This window comes from Tachyglossus aculeatus, chromosome 1 (genome assembly GCF_015852505.1).
Source record: "Tachyglossus aculeatus isolate mTacAcu1 chromosome 1, mTacAcu1.pri, whole genome shotgun sequence".
Classification (NCBI taxonomy): Eukaryota; Metazoa; Chordata; class Mammalia; order Monotremata; family Tachyglossidae; genus Tachyglossus; species Tachyglossus aculeatus.
In genome coordinates this window covers 68531689-68550631 of record NC_052066.1, presented here as the reverse complement: position 1 = coordinate 68550631, position 18943 = coordinate 68531689, and the positions used below count along the sequence as shown (strand labels likewise).

At 49.7% G+C, this 18943-nt stretch overlaps 1 protein-coding gene across 1 annotated transcript; it reads left to right on the top strand.

The window, feature by feature from the left end:
* The first annotated feature begins 1339 nt into the window (after positions 1–1339).
* On the top strand, positions 1340–18935 carry NPPC (natriuretic peptide C). Its single transcript, XM_038751291.1, has 3 exons — positions 1340–1489; positions 7097–7386; positions 18539–18935. Exons 1-2 carry the CDS (start codon positions 1400–1402, stop codon positions 7364–7366), a joined length of 360 nt encoding a protein of 119 aa, XP_038607219.1. The 5' UTR covers positions 1340–1399; the 3' UTR covers positions 7367–7386; positions 18539–18935.
* The last annotated feature ends 8 nt before the right edge of the window (positions 18936–18943 follow it).

Here is an 18943-nt window from a genome sequence, read left to right as displayed (position 1 = left end):
CTCCGCCAATTGTCAGCTGTGTGACTTTGGGCAAGTCACTTCGCTTCTCTGAGCCTCAGTCACCTCATCTGTAAAATGGGAATGATGACTGTGAGCCCCCTGTGGGACAGCCTGATTACCTTTCATCCATTCAATCGTATTTATTGAGCGCTTACTGGGTGCAGAGCCCTGTACCAAGCGCTTGGGAAGTACAAGTTTGTATCCCTCCCAGCGCTTAGAACAGTGCTTGGCACATAGTAAGTGCTTAGCAAATGCCATTATTATTGTCTTGTATTCCCCCAGCGCTTAGAAAAGTGCTTGGCACATAGTAAGCGCTTAACAAATACCGTTATTATTATCTTGTACTCCCCCAGCGCTTAGAACAGTGCTTGGCACATAGTAAGCGCTTAGCAAATGCCATTATTATTATCTTGTACTCCCCCAGCGCTTAGAACAGTGCTTGGCACATAGTAAGCGCTTAACAAATACCGTTATTACTATCTTGCATTCCCCCAGCGCTTAGAACAGTGCTTGACCCATAGTAAGCGCTTAACAAATACCGATATTATTATCTTGTACTCCCCCAGCGCTTGGCACATAGTAAGAGCTTAACAAATGTCATCATTATAATGCTGCTGCTGCTGCTGCTGAGCCCACTGTTGGGAAGAGACTGTCTCTATATGTTGCCAACTTGTACTTCCCAAGCGCTTAGTAATAATAATATTAATAATGATGGCATTTGTTAAGCACTTACTATGTGCAAAGCGCTGTTCTAAGCGCTGGGGGGATACAATGTGATCAAGTTGTCCCACGTGGGGCTCACAGTCTTAATCCCCATTTTTCCAGATGAGGAAACTGAGGCTCAGAGAAGTTAAGTGACTTGCCCAAGGTCACACAGCAGACTTGTGGTGGAGCAGGGATTCGAACCCATGACCTCTGACTCCAAAGCCCGCGCTCTTTCCACTGAGCCACGCTGCTTCTCTTAGCACAGTGCTCTGCACACACGATCGATTGATTGATTGATTGATTGATTGTCAGGTGGGAAGAGGTTAAGGTGGGCGGGGTGGGGGGCTCCCACTGCCCTGGTCCCGCCCCCCGCCCCGGGGCCCTGGCAGCCTGGGCGCCGCGTCATTGGTGGTGGTGGTGGTGGGCAGGCAGGCAGGCAGGGAGGCAGGCAGGGAGGGAAGGAGGGAGGGGGAGGCCGGGGACTCCAGGGGCCGGCCGGTGGGCGGGGGCATGACATCAGCCCGCAGGTTGGGTTATAAAAGCGTGGAGGGGGCGAAAGCCCGCTCAGAAGACGCTCAGCCCAGCCCGGCCCGGCCCTGCCAAGGGGAGGCCTGCCCGCCCGCCCGCCCGCCCGCTCGCTCGCTTCTGCCCGGCGCGCTAAGTCCCCTCGCCTTGGCTGGGGCCGCCTGGCACCATGCACCTCTCCCACCTGCTGGCCTGGGCATTGCTGCTGCTCACCGTCCTGGCCCTCCGGGCCGAGGCCAAGCCCCCGGCTCCGCAGAAGGTGGGTACCCGGCCGGGGGCCTGGGGGGCGGGGACGGGACGGGAGGAGAGGGGACCCTGAATGACCTCTCGCCGCCCGATGCCCAGGTCAGGAGGCTCGGCAGGTTGTCCGCAGACTCCCGTTCCGACCTGACAGAGGCCAACGCGATGTCCTCTCTCTCTCTCTCTCTCTCCTCTGTCTCTCTCTGTGTGTCTCTACCCTTCTGTCCTCTGTCTCTCTGTCGCTCTCCTCTATCTCTGCGTCCCTCTCCAGCTCTCTGTGCTTCTCCTTTCTCTCTGTCTGTCTCTGTGTGTGTGTGTGTGTGTGTGTGTGTGTCTATCCCTCTGTCCTCTGTCGCTCTCCTCTATCTCTGCGTCCCTCTCCAGCTCTCTGTGCCTCCCCTCTCTCTCTCTGTCTCTACCCCTCTGTCTGTTGCGCTCCTCTATCTCTGCATCCCTCTAGCTCTCTGTGCCTCTCTCTCTGTCTCTCTCTGTCCTCTATTCTCTCTGTCTCTGCCCCTCTGTCCCTCTGTTGCTCTCCTCTATCTCTGCGTCCCTCTCTAACTCTGTGCCTCTTCTCTCTCTTCTCTTCTCTTCTCTCTCTCTCTCTCTCTCCGTCACTCTATCTCTGAGTCCCTCTCTATCTCTCTGTCTCTCTGTGACTCGCCTCTCTCTTTCTCGCTGTTCTGTCTTCTGTCTCTATGCTGCTGTCTTTTATCTCTCTTGCTGTCCTCTATCTCTGTGTCTTCTGTCTCTCCGTCGCTGTCCTCTGTCTCTGTGTCTTCTGTCTCTCCGTCGCTGTCCTCTATCTCTGTGTCTTCTGTCTCTGTCGCTGTCCTCTATCTCTGTGTCTTCTCTCTCTCCCCGTCGCCGTCCTCTATCTCTGTGTCTTCTCTCTCCCCGTCGCCGTCCTCTATCTCTGTGTCTTCTCTCTCTCCCCGTCGCCGTCCTCTATCTCTGTGTCTTCTCTCTCTCCCCGTCGCCGTCCTCTATCTCTGTGTCTTCTCTCTCCCCGTCGCCGTCCTCTATCTCTGTGTCTTCTCTCTCCCCGTCGCCGTCCTCTATCTCTGTGTCTTCTCTCTCCCCGTCGCCGTCCTCTATCTCTGTGTCTTCTCTCTCCCCGTCGCCGTCCTCTATCTCTGTGTCTTCTCTCTCCCCGTCGCCGTCCTCTATCTCTGTGTCTTCTCTCTCTCCGTCGCCGTCCTCTATCTCTGTGTCTTCTCTCTCTCCGTCGCCGTCCTCTATCTCTGTGTCTTCTCTCTCTCCGTCGCCGTCCTCTATCTCTGCGGCTTCTGTCTCTCTGTCGCTGTCCTCTATCTCTGTGTCTATCTTTCTCTCTGTGTGCCCTCTATCTCTCGCTGTGCTCTATCTCTCTGTCTTCTGTCTCTGTCGCTGTCCTCTATCTCTCTGTGGCTCTCCACTCTCTCTGTCCTCTATCGCTCTGTCTTCTGTCTGTCACTGTCCTTTATCTCTCTGTCGCTCTCCTATCTCTGTGTCGCTCGCTATCTCTTTGGCTCTCCTCTCTCTCTCTCTCTCTCTCTCTCTCGCTTTCCCCTCTCTTTCTCTGTCCTCTGTCCCTCTTGCTGTCCTCTACCTCTATCTTCTCTCTCTGTCCTCTTTTTCTAACCTCTCTCTCTCTCTCTGCCTTCTGTCTCTCGCTGTCCTCTATCTCTTTCTGTCCTCCCTCTCTCCTCCTCTCTGTGTCCTCTGTCTCTCTCTCGCTGTCCTCAATCTCTCTCTCTCGTCTGTCTCTCGCTATCTTCTCTGTCTCTCTCTCGCTGCCCTCTATCTCTTTCAGTCCTCCCTCTCTCTGTGTCCTCCATCTCTCTGTCTTTTTCTCTCTCTCTCTGTCCTCCATCTCTCTGTCTGTCTTCTCTCTCTCTCTCTCTCTCTCTGTCCTCCATCTCTCTGTCTCTCTCTCTCTGTCTGTCTTCTGTCTCTCTCTCTGTCTCTCTCTCTCTGTCTGTCTTCTGTCTCTCTCTCTCTCTGTCCTCCGTCTCTCTGTCTGTCTTCTGTCTCTCTCTCTCTCTGTCCTCCGTCTCTGTCTGTCTTCTGTCTCTCTCTCTGTCCTCCGTCTCTGTCTGTCTTCTGTCTCTCTCTCTCTGTCCTCTGTCTCTCTGTCTTCTGTCTCTCTCTCTCTGTCCTCCGTCTCTCTGTCTTCTGTCTCTCTCTCTCTGTCCTCCATCTCTCTGTCTGTCTTCTGTCTCTCTCTCTCCCTGTCTTCCATCTCTCTGTCTGTCTTCTGTCTCTCTCTCTGTCCTCCGTCTCTCTGTCTGTCTTCTGTCTCTCTCTCTCTGTCCTCCGTCTCTGTCTGTCTTCTGTCTCTCTCTCTGTCCTCCGTCTCTGTCTGTCTTCTGTCTCTCTCTCTGTCCTCCGTCTCTCTGTCTGTCTTCTGTCTCTCTCTCTCTGTCCTCTGTCTCTCTGTCTTCTGTCTCTCTCTCTCTGTCCTCCGTCTCTCTGTCTTCTGTCTCTCTCTCTCTGTCCTCCATCTCTCTGTCTGTCTTCTGTCTCTCTCTCTCCCTGTCTTCCATCTCTCTGTCTGTCTTCTGTCTCTCTCTCTGTCCTCCATCTCTCTGTCTGTCTTCTGTCTCTCTCTGTCCTCCGTCTCTCTGTCTGCCCTCTATCTCTTTCTATCCTCTAACTCTCTCTCTCAGTCCTCCCTCTCTCTGTCCTCCGTCTCTCTGTCTGTCTTCTGTCTCTCTCTGTCGCTGTCCTCTCTTTCTATCCTCTAACTCTCTCTCGCTGTCTTCAATCTCTCTGTCCTCCGTCTCTCTGCATGTGTTCTGTCTGTCTCTCTCGCTATCCTCTTTCTATCCTTTAACTCTCTCTCTGTCCGTCTCTCGCTTTCTCCTCTCCCTCTTTCTCGCTGTCCTCTGCTGTCTCTCTCTGCTCCGCCTCTCTCCCTAGTCTCTGTCTGTCTGTCTGTCTGTGTCTCCCGTCCCGGGTCACCCTCACCTTACAGACGAGAAGAAGAAGCAGGGGGCTGGGGCAGCAGGTGGATAGCGGGGTCCGGAGGAAGGAAGGCAGACCAAGGGGCAACAGGATAGGGACGATGCCCTGGGGCCTAGCGGGTAGGAGCAGAGGGTGTCCAGTTGAAGGAGACAAGCCCCCTTTTAGACTGTGAGCCCACTGTTGGGTAGGGACTGTCTCTATATGTTGCCAATTTGTACTTCCCAAGCGCCTAGTACAGTGCTCTGCACATAGTAAGCGCTCAATAAATACGATTGATGATGATGATGATGACATGAGTGGTCCTGTGGGAAGCAGCGGGTACCAGGCAGAGGACGTCATGGAAACAGGGGGCATCAGGTGGGTGGCAAGTGGGCAGCACGACTTTGTGGGATCCCACTCGGCACCAAATCCGGCGGGAGTAAGCAGAAGAATAATAGTGATGGTATTTATTCAGCGCTTACCAAGTCCCAGGCACTGTACTAAGCGCTGGGGTGGATCCAAGTCAATCGGGTTGGACACAGTCCCGGTCCCACGTCCACGTCTCCATCCCCATTTGACAGAAGGAGGGAACTGAGGCACAGAGAAGTGAAGTGACTTGCCCAAGGTCTCCCAGCAGACCTGGGCGGAGCTGGGATTAGAACCCATGACCGCCTGATTCCCAGGCCCGTGCTCTAATAATGATGATAATAATAATAATGGTATTTGTTAAGCGCTTAGTATGTGCCAAGCACTGTTCTAAGCGCTGGGGTAAGTATAAGGTAATCAGGGTGTCATTCATTCGATCGTATGTATTGAGCGTTTACTGTGTGCAGAGAGCTGTCATTCATTCATTCGATCGTATTTATTGAACGTTTAGAATGTGCCAAGCACTGTTCTAAGCGCTGGGATAAATACAAGGTAATCAGGGTGTCATTCATTCGACTGTATTTACTGCGCGCTTACTATGTACCAAGCACCGTTCTAAGCGCTGGGGTAAATGCAAGGTAATCAGGGTGTCATTCATTCCTTCGATCGTATTTATTCAGCGCTTAGAACAGCCCTTTGCTCATAGTAAGTGCCTAACAAATACCATTATTATTATTATTATTATTGAGCTCTTAGTATGTGCCAAGCACAGTTCTAATCGCTGGGGAAAATACAAGGTAATCAGGGTGTCATTCATTCGATCGTATTTATTGAGCGCTTACTATGTGCCAAGCACCTTTCCAAGCGCTGGGGTAAATACAAGGTAATCAGGGTGTCATTTATTCATTCGATCGTATTTATTGAGCGCTTACTATGTGCCAAGCACCTTTCTAAGCGCTGGGGTAAATACAAGGTAATCAGGGTGTTATTCGATCGTATTTATTGAGCGCTTACTATGTGCCAAGCACCTTTCTAAGCGCTGGGGTAAATACAAGGTAATCAGGGTGTCATTTATTCATTCGATCGTAATTATTGAGCGCTTACTATGTGCCAAGCACCGTTGTAAGCGCTGGGGTAAATACAAGGTAATCAGGCTGTCATTCGACCGTATTTATTGAGCTCTTCCTGTGTGCAGAGCGCTCGGTCATTCATTCATTGAATCGTATTTATGGAGCGCTTACTATGTGCCACGTTGTAAGCGCTGGGGTAAATACAAGGTAATCAGGGTGTCCTTCGATTGTATTTATTGAGCGCTTCCTGTGTGCAGAGCGCTCGGTCATTCATTCATTGAATCGTATTTATTGAGCGCTTACTAAGTGCCAAGCACCTTTCTAAGCGCTGGGGTAAATACAAGGTAATCAGGATGTCATTCGATTGTATTTATTGAGCGCTTCCTGTGTGCAGAGCGCTCGGTCATTCATTCATTGAATCGCATTTATGGAGCGCTTACTATGTGCCAAGCACTGTTGTAAGCGCTGGGGTAAATACAAGGTAATCAGGGTGTCCTTCGACCGTATTTATGGAGCGCTTCCTGTGTGCAGAGCGCTCCAGTCATTCATTCATTGAATCGTATTTATGGAGCGCTCCCTGTGTGCAGAGCCTCGGTCATTCATTCATTGAATCGTATTTATGGAGAGCTTACTATGTGCCAAGCACTGTTGTAAGCGCTGGGGTAAATATAAGGTAATCAGGGTGTCCTTCGACCGTATTTATGGAGCGCTTCCTGAGTGCAGAGCGCTCCAGTCATTCATTCATTGAATCGTATTTGTGGAGCACTCCCTGTGTGCAGAGCGCTCGGTCATTCATTCATTGAATCGCATTTATGGAGCGCTTACTATGTGCCAAGCACTGTTGTAAGCGCTGGGGTAAATACAAGGTAATCAGGGTGTCCTTCGACCGTATTTATGGAGCGCTTCCTGTGTGCAGAGCGCTCCAGTCATTCATTCATTGAATCGTATTTGTGGAGCACTCCCTGTGTGCAGAGCGCTCGGTCATTCATTCATTGAATAGTATTTATTGAGCGCTTACTGTGTGCCAAGCACCGTTGTAAGCGCTGGGGTAAATACAAGGTAATCAGGGTGTCCTTCGATCGTATTTATGGAGCGCTCCCTGTGTGCAGAGCGCTCGGTCATTCATTTACTGAGCGCTTCCTGGGAGCAGAGCGCTGTACTAAGCGCTGGGGCGCGGGATTCGCACCCAGGCCCTCCGAGTCCCAGGCGCCCCCTGGCGTCCCCCTGACGGCGCCGCGCTTGTCTTCTCCCCCCTTCCCCAGCTCCCGCGGACCCCTCCGGGCGATGAGGCGCCCGACCCGGTGGCCCCCGTTGGCGGGGGCAAGAAGGGCGACAAGGCCCCGAAGGGGGAGCGGGCCCGGCTGCTGCGGGAGCTGCGGCTGGACCCCCGGGCCCGGGGGGCCTGGGCCCGCCTCCTGCACGACCACCCCAGCGCCAGGAAATACAAGGGCACCAACAAGAAGGGGCTGTCCAAGGGATGCTTCGGCCTCAAGCTCGACCGGATAGGCTCCATGAGCGGCCTGGGATGTTAAGGCGGCGCCTCCTGCCGGCGGTGAGTCCCCCTCGGCTCCTCCTCCTCATCGATCGATCAATCGATCGATCAATCGATCGTATCTACTGAGCGCTTACCGTGTGCACAGCGCCGGACTAAGCGCCTGGGAAGTCCAAGCTGGCAACACCTAGAGACAGTCCCTACCCAACAGTGGGCTCACAGTCTAAAAGGGGGAGACAGAGAATCAATCAATCAATCCTATATATTGAGCGCTTACTGTGTGCACAGCACTGGACTAAGCGCCTGGGAAGTCCAAGCTGGCAACACACAGAGACAGTCCCTACCCAACAGCGGGCTCACAGTCTAAAAGGGGGAGACAGAGAATCAATCAATCAATCATATATATTGAGCGCTTACTGTGTGCAGAGCACTGGACTAAGCGCCTGGGAAGTACAAGTTGGCAACACCTAGAGACAGTCCCTACCCAACAGCGGGCTCACAGTCTAAAAGGGGGAGACAGAGAATCAATCAATCAATCATATATATTGAGCGCTTACTGTGTGCACAGCGCCGGACTAAGCGCCTGGGAAGTCCAAGCTGGCAACACACAGAGACAGTCCCTACCCAACAGCGGGCTCACAGTCTAAAAGGGGGAGACAGAGAATCAATCAATCAATCATATATATTGAGCGCTTACTGTGTGCAGAGCACTGGACTAAGCGCCTGGGAAGTACAAGCTGGCAACACACAGAGACAGTCCCTACCCAACAGCGGGCTCACAGTCTAAAGGGGGGAGACAGAGAATCAATCAATCGATCAATCGTATATATTGAGCGCTTACTGTGTGCAGAGCACTGGACTAAGCGCCTGGGAAGTCCAAGTTGGCAACACCTAGAGACAGTCCCTACCCAACAGCGGGCTCACAGTCTAAAAGGGGGAGACAGAGAATCAATCAATCGATCAATCGTATATATTGAGCGCTTACTGTGTGCAGAGCACTGGACTAAGCGCCTGGGAAGTCCAAGTTGGCAACACCTAGAGACAGTCCCTACCCAACAGCGGGCTCACAGTCTAAAAGGGGGAGACAGAGAACAAAACCAAACATACTAACAAAATAAAATAAATAACAAGTAAAATAAATAGAGTAATAAATATGTACAAACATATTTACATACATACAGGTGCTGTGGGGAAGGGATGGAGAGGGGGACGGGGGGGGAGAGGAAGGAAGGGGTTCAGTGTGGGAAGGCCTCCTGGAGGAGGTGAGCTCTCAGTAGGGCCTTGAAGGGAGGAAGAGAGCTCGCTTGGCGGATGGGCAGAGGGAGGGCATTCCGGGCCCGGGGGAGGACGTGGGCCGGGGGTCGATGGCGGGACAGGCGAGAATGAGGTACGGTGAGGAGGTTAGCGGCGGAGGAGCGGAGGGTGCCGGCTGGGCTGGAGAAGGAGAGAAGGGAGGTGAGGTAGGAGGGTCAATCGATCAATCGTATTTATTGAGCGCTTACTGTGTGCAGAGCACTGGACTAAGCGCTTGGGAAGTACAAGTTGGCAATATCTAGAGACGGTCCCTACCCAACAGTGGGCTCGATATCTGTTAATAATAATGATGGACTTTATTAAGCGCTTACTATGTGCAAAGCACTGTTCTAAGCTCTGGGGAGGTTACAGTGTGATCAGGTTGGCCCACGGGGGGCTCACAGTCTGCCTCCCCATTTGACAGATGAGGGAACTGAGGCCTAGCACTGGGGGGGATACAAGGCCATCAGGTTGTCCCACGCGGGGCTCACAGTCTTCCTCCCCATTTGACAGATGAGGGAACTGAGGCCCAGCACTGGGGGGGGATACAAGGCCATCAGGTTGTCCCACGGGGGGCTCATAGTCTTCCTCCCCATTTGACAGATGAGGGAACTGAGGCCCAGCGCTGGGGGGGGATACAAGGTCATCAGGTTGGCCCATGGGGGGCTCACAGTCTGCCTCCCCATTTGACAGATGAGGGAACTGAGGCCCAGCACTGGGGGGGATACAAGGCCATCAGGTTGTTCCACGCGGGGCTCACAGTCTTCCTCCCCATTTGACAGATGAGGGAACTGAGGCCCAGCACTAGGGGGGATACAAGGCCATCAGGTTGTCCCACGGGGGGCTCACAGTCTTCCTCCCCATTTTACAGATGAGGGAACTGAGGCCCAGCACTGGGGGGAATACAAGGCCATCAGGTTGGCCCACAGGGGGCTCACAGTCTGCCTCCCCATTTGACAGATGAGGGAACTGAGGCCCAGCGCTGGGGGGGATACAAGGTCATCAGGTTGGCCCATGGGGGGCTCACAGTCTGCCTCCCCATTTGACAGATGAGGGAACTGAGGACCAGCGCTGGGGGGGATACAAGGCCATCAGGTTGGCCCACAGGGGGCTCACAGTCTTCCTCTCCATTTGACAGATGAGGGAACTGAGGCCCAGAGAAGTTAAGTGACTTGCCCAAAGTCACACAGCAGGCAAGTGGCAGAGCTGAGATAATAATGATGGTATTTGTTAAGTGCTTACTATGTGCAATGCACTGCTCTAAGTGCTTGGGGGGATACAAGGTCATCAGGTTGTCCCATGGGGGGCTCACAGTCTTCACCTCCATTTTACAGATGAGGGAACTGAGACCCAGCGCTGGCGGAGATACAAGGCCATCAGGTTGTCCCATGGGGGCTCAGTTTTCATCCCCATTTTACAGATGAGGGAACTAAGGCCCAGCACTGGGGGAGAAACAAGGCCATCAGGTTGTCCCATGGAGGGCTCAGTCTTCCTCCCCATTTGGCAGATGAGGGAACTGAGGCCCAGCGCTGGGGGAGAAACAAGGCCATCAGGTTGTCCCACAGGGGGCCCACAGTTTTCATCCCCATTTTACAGATGAGGGAACTGAGGCCCAGTGCTGGGGGAGAAACAAGGTGATCAGGTTGTCCCATGGGGGGCTCACAGTCTTCATCCCCATTTTACAGATGAGGGAACTGAGGCCCAGAGAAGTCAAGTGACTTGCCCAAAGTCACACAGCAGGCACGTGGCAGAGCTGGGATAATAATAATAATAATAATGATTGTATTTGTTAAGCACTTACTATGTGTGAAGCACTGTTCTAAGCACCGGGGAAGATACAGGGCCATCAGATTGTCCCACCGGGGGGGGCTCACAGTCTTAATCCCCATTTTACAGATGAGATAACTGAGGCACAGAGAAGTCAAGTGATTTGCCCAAAGTCACACAGCAGGCAAGTGGTGGTGCTGGGATTCGAACCCATGACCTCCGACTCCCAAGCCCGGCTCTTTACGCTGAGCCACGCTGCTTCTAATCATCATCATTTTGGTATTTGTTAAGCGCTTGCTGGGTCCTGACTGTCCACAATACCTAGGCTCATTATCAGAAGCAGAATCATTCATTCATTCAGTCGTATTTATTGAGTGCTTACTATACTAAGCGCTTGGGAAATACACATCGGCAACAGATAGAGACGGTCCCTACCCAACAGTAGGCTCACAGTCTAGAAGGGGGAGACAGACAACAAAACAGGTAGACAGGTATCAATACCATCAGAATAAATAGAATTATAGCTATATACACATTAATAAAATAGAGTAATAAATATGTATAAATATACACAGCTGTGGGGAGGGAGGGGGTGGGGGTGATGGGGTGGGGAGGAGGAGCAGAGGAAGAGGGGGGCTCAGTCTGGGAAAGCCTCCTGGAGGAGGTGAGCTCTCAGTAGGGCTTTGAAGGGAGGAAGAGAGCTATTTATTGAGCGCTTACTGTGTGTGCAGAGCACTGTACTAAGCGCTTGGAAAGTACAAATCGGCAACAGATAGAGACGGTCCCTACCCAACAACGGGCTCACAGTCTAGAAGGACGAGACAGACAGCAAAACAGAATAAGTAATAATACTGATGGCATTTGCTAAGTGCTTACGATGTGCAAAGCACTGTTTTAAGCGCTGGGGAGGATACAAGCTGATCACTTTGTCCCACGTGCGGCTCACAGTCTTCATCCCCACTTGACGGACGAGGGAACTGAGGCACAGAGAAGTGAAGTGACTTGCCCAAAGTCACACAGCTGATAAGCAGCAGAACCGGGAATTGAACCCGTGTCCTCTGACTCCCAACCCCATGCTCTTTCCACTGAGCCACGCTGCATCAATGCCATCGGAATAAACAGAATTATAGATATATACCCGTCATTAATAAAATAGACTAATACATCAATCAATCAATCAATCGTATTTATTGAGCACTCACTGTGTGCAGAGCACTGTACTAAGCGCTTGGGTATGTATAAATATGTATTATATACCCATCATTAATAAAATAGACTAATACATATGTACAAATATACACGAGTGCTGTGGGGAGGGGAAGGGAGTAGGGCAGAGGGAGGAGGAGCAGAGGAAAAGGAGGGGCTCAGTCTGGGAAGGCCTCCTGGAGGAGGTGAGCTCTCAGTAGGGCTTTGAAGGGAGGAAGAGAGCTAGTTTGGTGGATGCATGGAGGGAGGGCATTCCAGGCCAGGGGGAGGGCATGGGCCGGGGGTCGACGGTGGGACAGGTGAGAACGAGGCACAGTGAGGAGATCAGCGGCGGAGGAGCGGAGGGTGCGGGCTGGGCTGGAGAAGGACAGAAGGGAGGTGAGGGAGGAGGGAATCAGAAAGTATCATCATAATAAGCAGAATCAGATTCATTCTGTCTTTCATTCAGTCATATAGTGCTCTGCACACAGTAAGCGCTCAATAAATACGACTGAATGAATGGACAAGTAGCATGGCTTAGTGGAAAGAGCCCGGGCTTGGAAGGCAGAGGTCACCGGTTCTAATCCTGCCCTGGCCCCTTGTGTTGCTATTGATGCCCTTTTACTTGTATAAAAGTCTGTCTCCTCCCTTCTAGATTGTGAGCCCACTGCGGGACAGGGATTTTCTCTATTTGTTGCTGAATTGTACTTTCAAGCGCTTAGTACAGTGCTCTGCCTGGCCACTTGTGTTGCTATTGATGCCCGTTTACTTGTTTAAAAAGTCTGCCTCCTCCCTTCTAGATTGTGAGCCCATTGTGGGGCAGGGATTTTCTCTATTTGTTGCTGAATTGTACTTTTCAAGCGCTTAGTACAGTGCTCTGCCTGGCCACTTGTGTTGCTATTGATGCCCGTTTACTTGTTTAAAAGTCTGTCTCCTCCCTTCTAGATTGGGAGCCCATTGTTGGGCAGGGATTTTCTCTATTTGTTGCTGAATTGTACTTTTCAAGCGCTTAGTACAGTGCTCTGCATACAATAAGTGCTCAATAAAAATGAATGAGTAATAATTATAATATTTATTAAGTGCTTACTATGTGCTGTTCTAAGTGCTGTGGTAGATACAAGGTCCCTGTCCTGCATGGGGCTCACAGCCTTAATCCCCCTTTTTACAGATGAGGGGAACTGAGGCACAGAGAAGTTAAGTGACTTGCCTATGGTCACACAGCAGACAAATAGATCCAGGATTAGAACCCATGATCTTATGACTCTCAGGCCCGTGCTCTATCCACTACATCACTCTGCTTCTCAAGTGCTGACATTTGTCAGCTGTGTGACTTTGGGCAAGCCACTTAACTTCTCTGTGCCTCAGTTACCTCATCTGGAAAATGAAGATTCATTCGTTCATTCATTCAGTCATATTTATTGGGCACTTACTGTGTGCAGAGCACTGTACTAAGCACTTGGGATGAAGACTGTGAGCCCCAAGTGGGACAACCTGATTACCTTGTATCTACCCCAGAGCTTAGAACAGTACATGGCACATAGTAGATGCTTAAGAAATACCATTATTATTATTATTATGGATTGAGCGTTTACTATGTACAGAGCCCTCGACTGAGCACTTGGAAAGCAGCATGGCTCAGTGGAAAGAGCCCGGGCTTGGGAGTCAGAGGTCGTGGGTTGCAGTCCCAACTCTACCACTTGTCAACTGTGTGACTTGGGGCAAGGCACTTGACTTCTCTGTTGCCTCAGTTGCCTCATCTGTAAAATGGGGATTATGACTGTGAGCCCCAAGTGATGCTATTGATGCCTGTCTACTTGTTTTGTTGTCTGTCTCCTGCTTCTAGACAGTGAGCCTGTTGTTGGGTGGGGATTGTCTCTATCTCTTGCCGAATTGTACTTTCCAAGCCCTTAGTCCAGTGCTCTGCACACAGTAAGCGCTCAATAAATACAATTGAACGAATGAATGAAGAGGGGCAAGCTAATTACCTTGTATTTATTCATTCAATGGTATTTATTGAACACTTACTGTGTGCAGAGCACTGGACTAAGCGCTTGGAAGGTACAGTCGATACCAGCACTCAGAACAGTGCTTGGCACGTAGTAAGTGCTTAACAAATACTATTATTATTATTATTATTACAATACAACAATAGAGACGACCCTGCCCACAGTGGGCTTACAGTCTAGGGCTGGGGGGAGACAGACATCAAAACAAGTAAAGAGGCATCAATATAAATAGGATTACAGATATAGACATATATACATAAGTTCTGTGGGGCAAGGTGGGGGAAGAGCAAAGGGAGTAAGTTGAGGTGATGTGGAAGGGAGGGGGAGCTGAGGAAAAAGGGGCTTAGTTTGGGAAGACCTCTTGGAGGAGGTGTGCCTTCAGTAGGGCTTTGAAGCAGGGGAAGAGTGACTGGCAGATTTGAAGAAGGAGGGCATTCCAGGACAGGGGTAGGACGTGGGCCAGTGGATGGCATAAGACAGGCGAGATCGAGGCCCAGTGAGGAGGTTAGCGGCGGCAGAAGAACACAGTGTATAAGCTGGGATGGAGAAGGAGAGAAGGGAGGTGAGGTAGGAGGGGGTGAGGTGATGGAGAACATTAAAGCCAATAATGAGGAGTTTCTGATAATAATAATAGTGTTTTTTAAGGGCTTTACTATGTGCCAAGCACTGTTCTAAGCGCTGGAGGAGATCCAAGGTAATCAGGTTGTCCCATGTGGGGCTCATAGTCTTCATCCCCATTTTACAGATGAGGTCACTGAGGCACAGAGAAGTTAAGCGGCTTGCCCAAGGTCACACAACAGACAAGTGGAGGAACAAGGTTGAGAACCCACATCCCCTGACTCCCAGGCCTGGGCCCTTTCCACTAAGTCATGCTGCTTCTCATAATCCTTTCCCCGAGGACTGCCGAGTGCAGCCCCTTTAATACTAATACTAATTACTACTACTAATAATACTAACACTAATACTAATACTACTACTACCAATACTACTACTAATAATAATAACAATGATTGTGGTATTTGTTAGGTGCTTCCTATGGGCCAAGCCCCTTACTAAGCACAGGGGTGGATGCAAGCAAATCGGGTTGGAGACGGTCCCTGTCCCACATGGATCTCAGAGTCTCAATCCCCAATTTACAGATTGAGGGAACTGAGGCCTCGAAGTAAAATAATTTGCCCAAGGTAACAATAACATTAATTATGGTATTTTTAAGGGCTTACTATGTGCCAAGCACTATTCTATGCAAGGTAATCAGGTTATCCCACGTGGAACTCACAGTCTTAATCCCCATTTTACAGATAACTGTGGCACAGAGAAGTTAAGTGATTTGCCCAAGGTCACACAGCAGACAAGTGGCAGAGCTGGGATTAGAACCCACGTCCTCTGACCCTCAAGCCCATGCTCTTGCCACTAGGCCATAATTGAGGTATTTGTTAAGCGCTTACTAAGCCAAGAATTTTACTAAGCTCTGAGGTGGATACAGGCAAATCGGGTGGGACACAGTCCCTGTCCCACATGGGGATCACAGTCTCAATCCCCATTTTACCAATGAGGGAACTGAGGCACAAAGATGTAAAGTGACTTGCCATGGGTCACACAGGAGACATGTAACGGAGCTGGGATTTGAACCCATGACCTTCTGAATTCCAGGCCCGGGCTCTTTCCACTACACATTTTGCGCCTAAGACAGGGGGGCCAGAGGGCGAGAGGAGTGGGAGGTTCAGTGGGACCTCATGTAGGGATAACAAAAAGAGAATCGTGAGCAGATGGCGACCTACCTGTAACGCCAGGCTCGGTTACCACCCCGGCAGACTCCAAAGTTACTGGGAAGACGGTTCGGTCCACACCAATACAGCGTCTGTGCAGTATTATAAAAGCATTCCAAGGAAGTCACTGAACAGCGACCGATGTCCGTAATCCACTCGGGCAGAGCTGAATATTCCTGACTGGTGGAAAGGCCGGGATGGGGGTCTTAGAAAGGATGTCTAAATTTTAACCAGGTGCAAGGAGCTAGGTAAGCCGGGACCTTTAGAGGAAGTCCTTATGGCCATTCCATAAGCCACTGGTGATAAGGCATCAGGGTTTTCCTGCCATTTTTTCAGGAATGATGAAAGGCAGGGAATTCAGTAATCCGAAGGCTGAAGAGGACAGCACACCACATCTGTAGCACTATCAATTTACCTCATACTTGGCTTTTTTTTTTTTCCATTCCCCTTCAAACCCCATTCCTCATCTCCCTCTCCCCCAATTCATCGATCTCAGATTTAGCCTTGTCTTTTTCGGTTGTGGAACTGTACGAGACTGTGAGCCCGTTGTTGGGTAGGGATCGTCTCTATATGTTGCCAACTTGTACTTCCCAAGTGCTTAGTACAGTGCTCTGCACACAGTAAGCACTCAATAAATACAATTGAATGAATGAATGTAGTAAGGAGGTATTTTACAGAAACTTGTAGAATGCATATACCCAACATGCATGCATCCACACACGGCCATATGTGTACACTTATGTAGGTGCCTGGATTTTTTTCCCCATCACTTATATACCCATACACATGCACAGAGTCCTGGAATGCAATACTCAGCACCTCCATCTATCTGGATATGTGCTATGTATTTTTTTCCATATTCATTTTTCAAATAAGGAAATTGAGACACACCAAGTGATATGTCCCAGGTCCCATAGAACTCCCAGATCCTAAGTTTCCACCCAGTGAATTTACCACTGTGCTCTGTAAGCCTCTGAACTTAGCCTGGCCAAGAAACCTTTCTAGTTTGTCCTAAAGTGGCAATAAAAAAAAAAACAACAATACTAATAGAAGTAGACATTCTTATAGCTTCAAGGCTGGGGTAACCTGAATGGGGACGCACTCGGCCAAAGGCTGAACTTCCCTGGCCATTCTACCTGGATGAAAACGTCAGTTTCTTCCTGCCACTTTTATCACCCCGGTATGCACCTTGGTTAAGAAGGACTCTGGCATGCTGAGGATGCAGCATTCAGTCAAAAGTGGTTGGCAGGCACTTGACCCACTGGGACACGGTTAGGAAATCTCAGAGGTTCTGGAGAAAAGAGTAAACAACAGATGAATAGAGAGATTCATGGCCTTTCATGACTTTTCTAACCCTCTTACTAAACTATAAATATTGTTTTTATCCTCTCAAGAAAAAAGCCCTGCCACTAGATCCATCCTGATGATGGATTCTCAGGTCTTCTCAATAATTAAGTTTAAAACCACTTTTCATCTTGATAGGCCAATGTCCTAGGTCAGGATCATTTCCAAATATCTCTTCATCCCAGGAGTGACATCTTCACTGGGTCCTTCCTGCCCAGGCCCTGGTTGCGGGATTTGTAATATCATAATTAGAGCATTGTTATCATTGCCCAGTGTTATAATTGATCACAATGGGTGATCCTCTGCCTGAATCATCAATCGTATTTATTGAGCGCTTACTATGTGCAGAGCACTAAGCGCTTGGGAAGTACAAATTGGCAACATATAGAGACAGTCCCTACCCGACAGTGGGCTCACAGTCTGAAAGGGGGAGACAGAGAACAAAACCAAACATACTAACAAAATAAAATAAATAGAATAGCTATGTACAAGTAAAATAAATAAATAGAGTAATAAATATGTACAAACATATATACACATATACAGGTGCTTTGGGGAAGGGAAGGAGGTAAGATGGGGGGGGATGGAGAGGGGGACGAGGGGGAGAAGAGGGGGACGAGGGGGACAAAGTCCTGAATGCAGGACTTCATTCTGGAGTTCAAGCTTCTTACACAACCCTGTCATCCGGACATTAAAAATCTGGTGGAAAATATCGTGTGCTCCCCCTTTTAATAACTGATAGCCAGGTGGTAATGGCCGAATGGGCAAGCAAGTTAAAAGTCTCTAAGGCCTGGGCAGCTGTGATCCCTATGACCTGTATCGAGGACCAATTTCTTCCTTATCTTTCTCCTTGGAGGGAAGGGGCTCTGGTTTAGGGTTCAAATTAGAATGTCCAGGAAAACAAAAGGGACTGGCTTCTGTGCCCTTCTCTGATGTGAGAAATAGAAATGTCATGGCTTATAACCATTACCGAATGATTCTATGGCCATTCAATACAAGACCCTCGTCTCCCCTATAGACTGAAAACTCTTTGTGGGCAGGGATCATGTCTACCACCTCTAAGTATGTTCTTTACCCAAGCACTTAACACAGTGCTCTACATCCAGTAAGCACTCAGTAAATACCATTGATTGATTGATTGACTGCCTAGACCACTTGACAGTCAGACCCACGCTTCTTGAAGTGCACTGTGATTCCTTTGGACTGCTTCCAGCAGAATTTCTACTGATGTGGAAGGGAATGCCTTCATCACCACAGCAACTCTGTAGGAAGGTGATGGAGGGATTAGGAAAGGCACAGCTATTCTTCTCTGGGCTGGGAGATGATGGGGATTTCCAGGCAGGTGTTTGTCGCTGCCAAGAAGGAGAAAGGAACATGGATTTGGGGTTGTGTTGCAGTGTGTCAAGAGTTTGGCAGTCATTTTAGGGGAGCAAGGGCTGGTTGGCAGGCACTCTTGATCCACCAGGATGCAGGGAGTAAACCCCAGAGGGTCCTGAGGAAAGATTAAACAACAAATGAGTAGAGCGATCTGTGGCCTTTCGTGGTTTTCCCCAGGTAGCAAGGGAAAAGGAAGCACCCTCAAATCCTGTTTCTCAGAGGGAAAAGGCTGAGAAGGCAGACTTCCCAGTTCCTGAGATTCTCTGGTCCAGAGTTCTGGGGGCAGGAGATGCCCTCCCTCCAAGTCACCTCAGGCAGGAAAGAGGAAAAGTTGACACTGGGAGGATTGGCCCCCACTCAGACACTCCCCTTTGTGCATTTGTGGAGACAACTTTGATTGTCAAACTGTCCATCTGGACTCTCTCTGCCTCCTGTGGGACTTCTGGTATTAAGTGTCTTGTCTATGTGTTTCAGGACTGGGAACCAGCATCATTTTTATGAGGGCATCGTTGGTCATCAGCCTCACAACATCTGGAAGAATCTCCAACAGATGTGGTTTTATGTTTCTTGTTTGTTTTTTTTCCGGTACAGGGGAGACACGACACCAGCTGTTTTATTAGTATTATTATTGTTATTGGGGGGGTGGGGTTGTTCTTATTGTTTGGGCTTTTTTGAAAATTAAAAATAAAAAGCTATATATTATATATATATTATATATACAAAACACCCACATACACACACACACACACACACACAATGACAAGGGACAGTTTTTCAGAGACAGACAAAATCAGCTGTAAAACATTGCTGTTTGTAAATTCATGTCATGCATAAATGTATTTATGTTGAAAAGCTATTTATATTGTTTATAAAGAGATA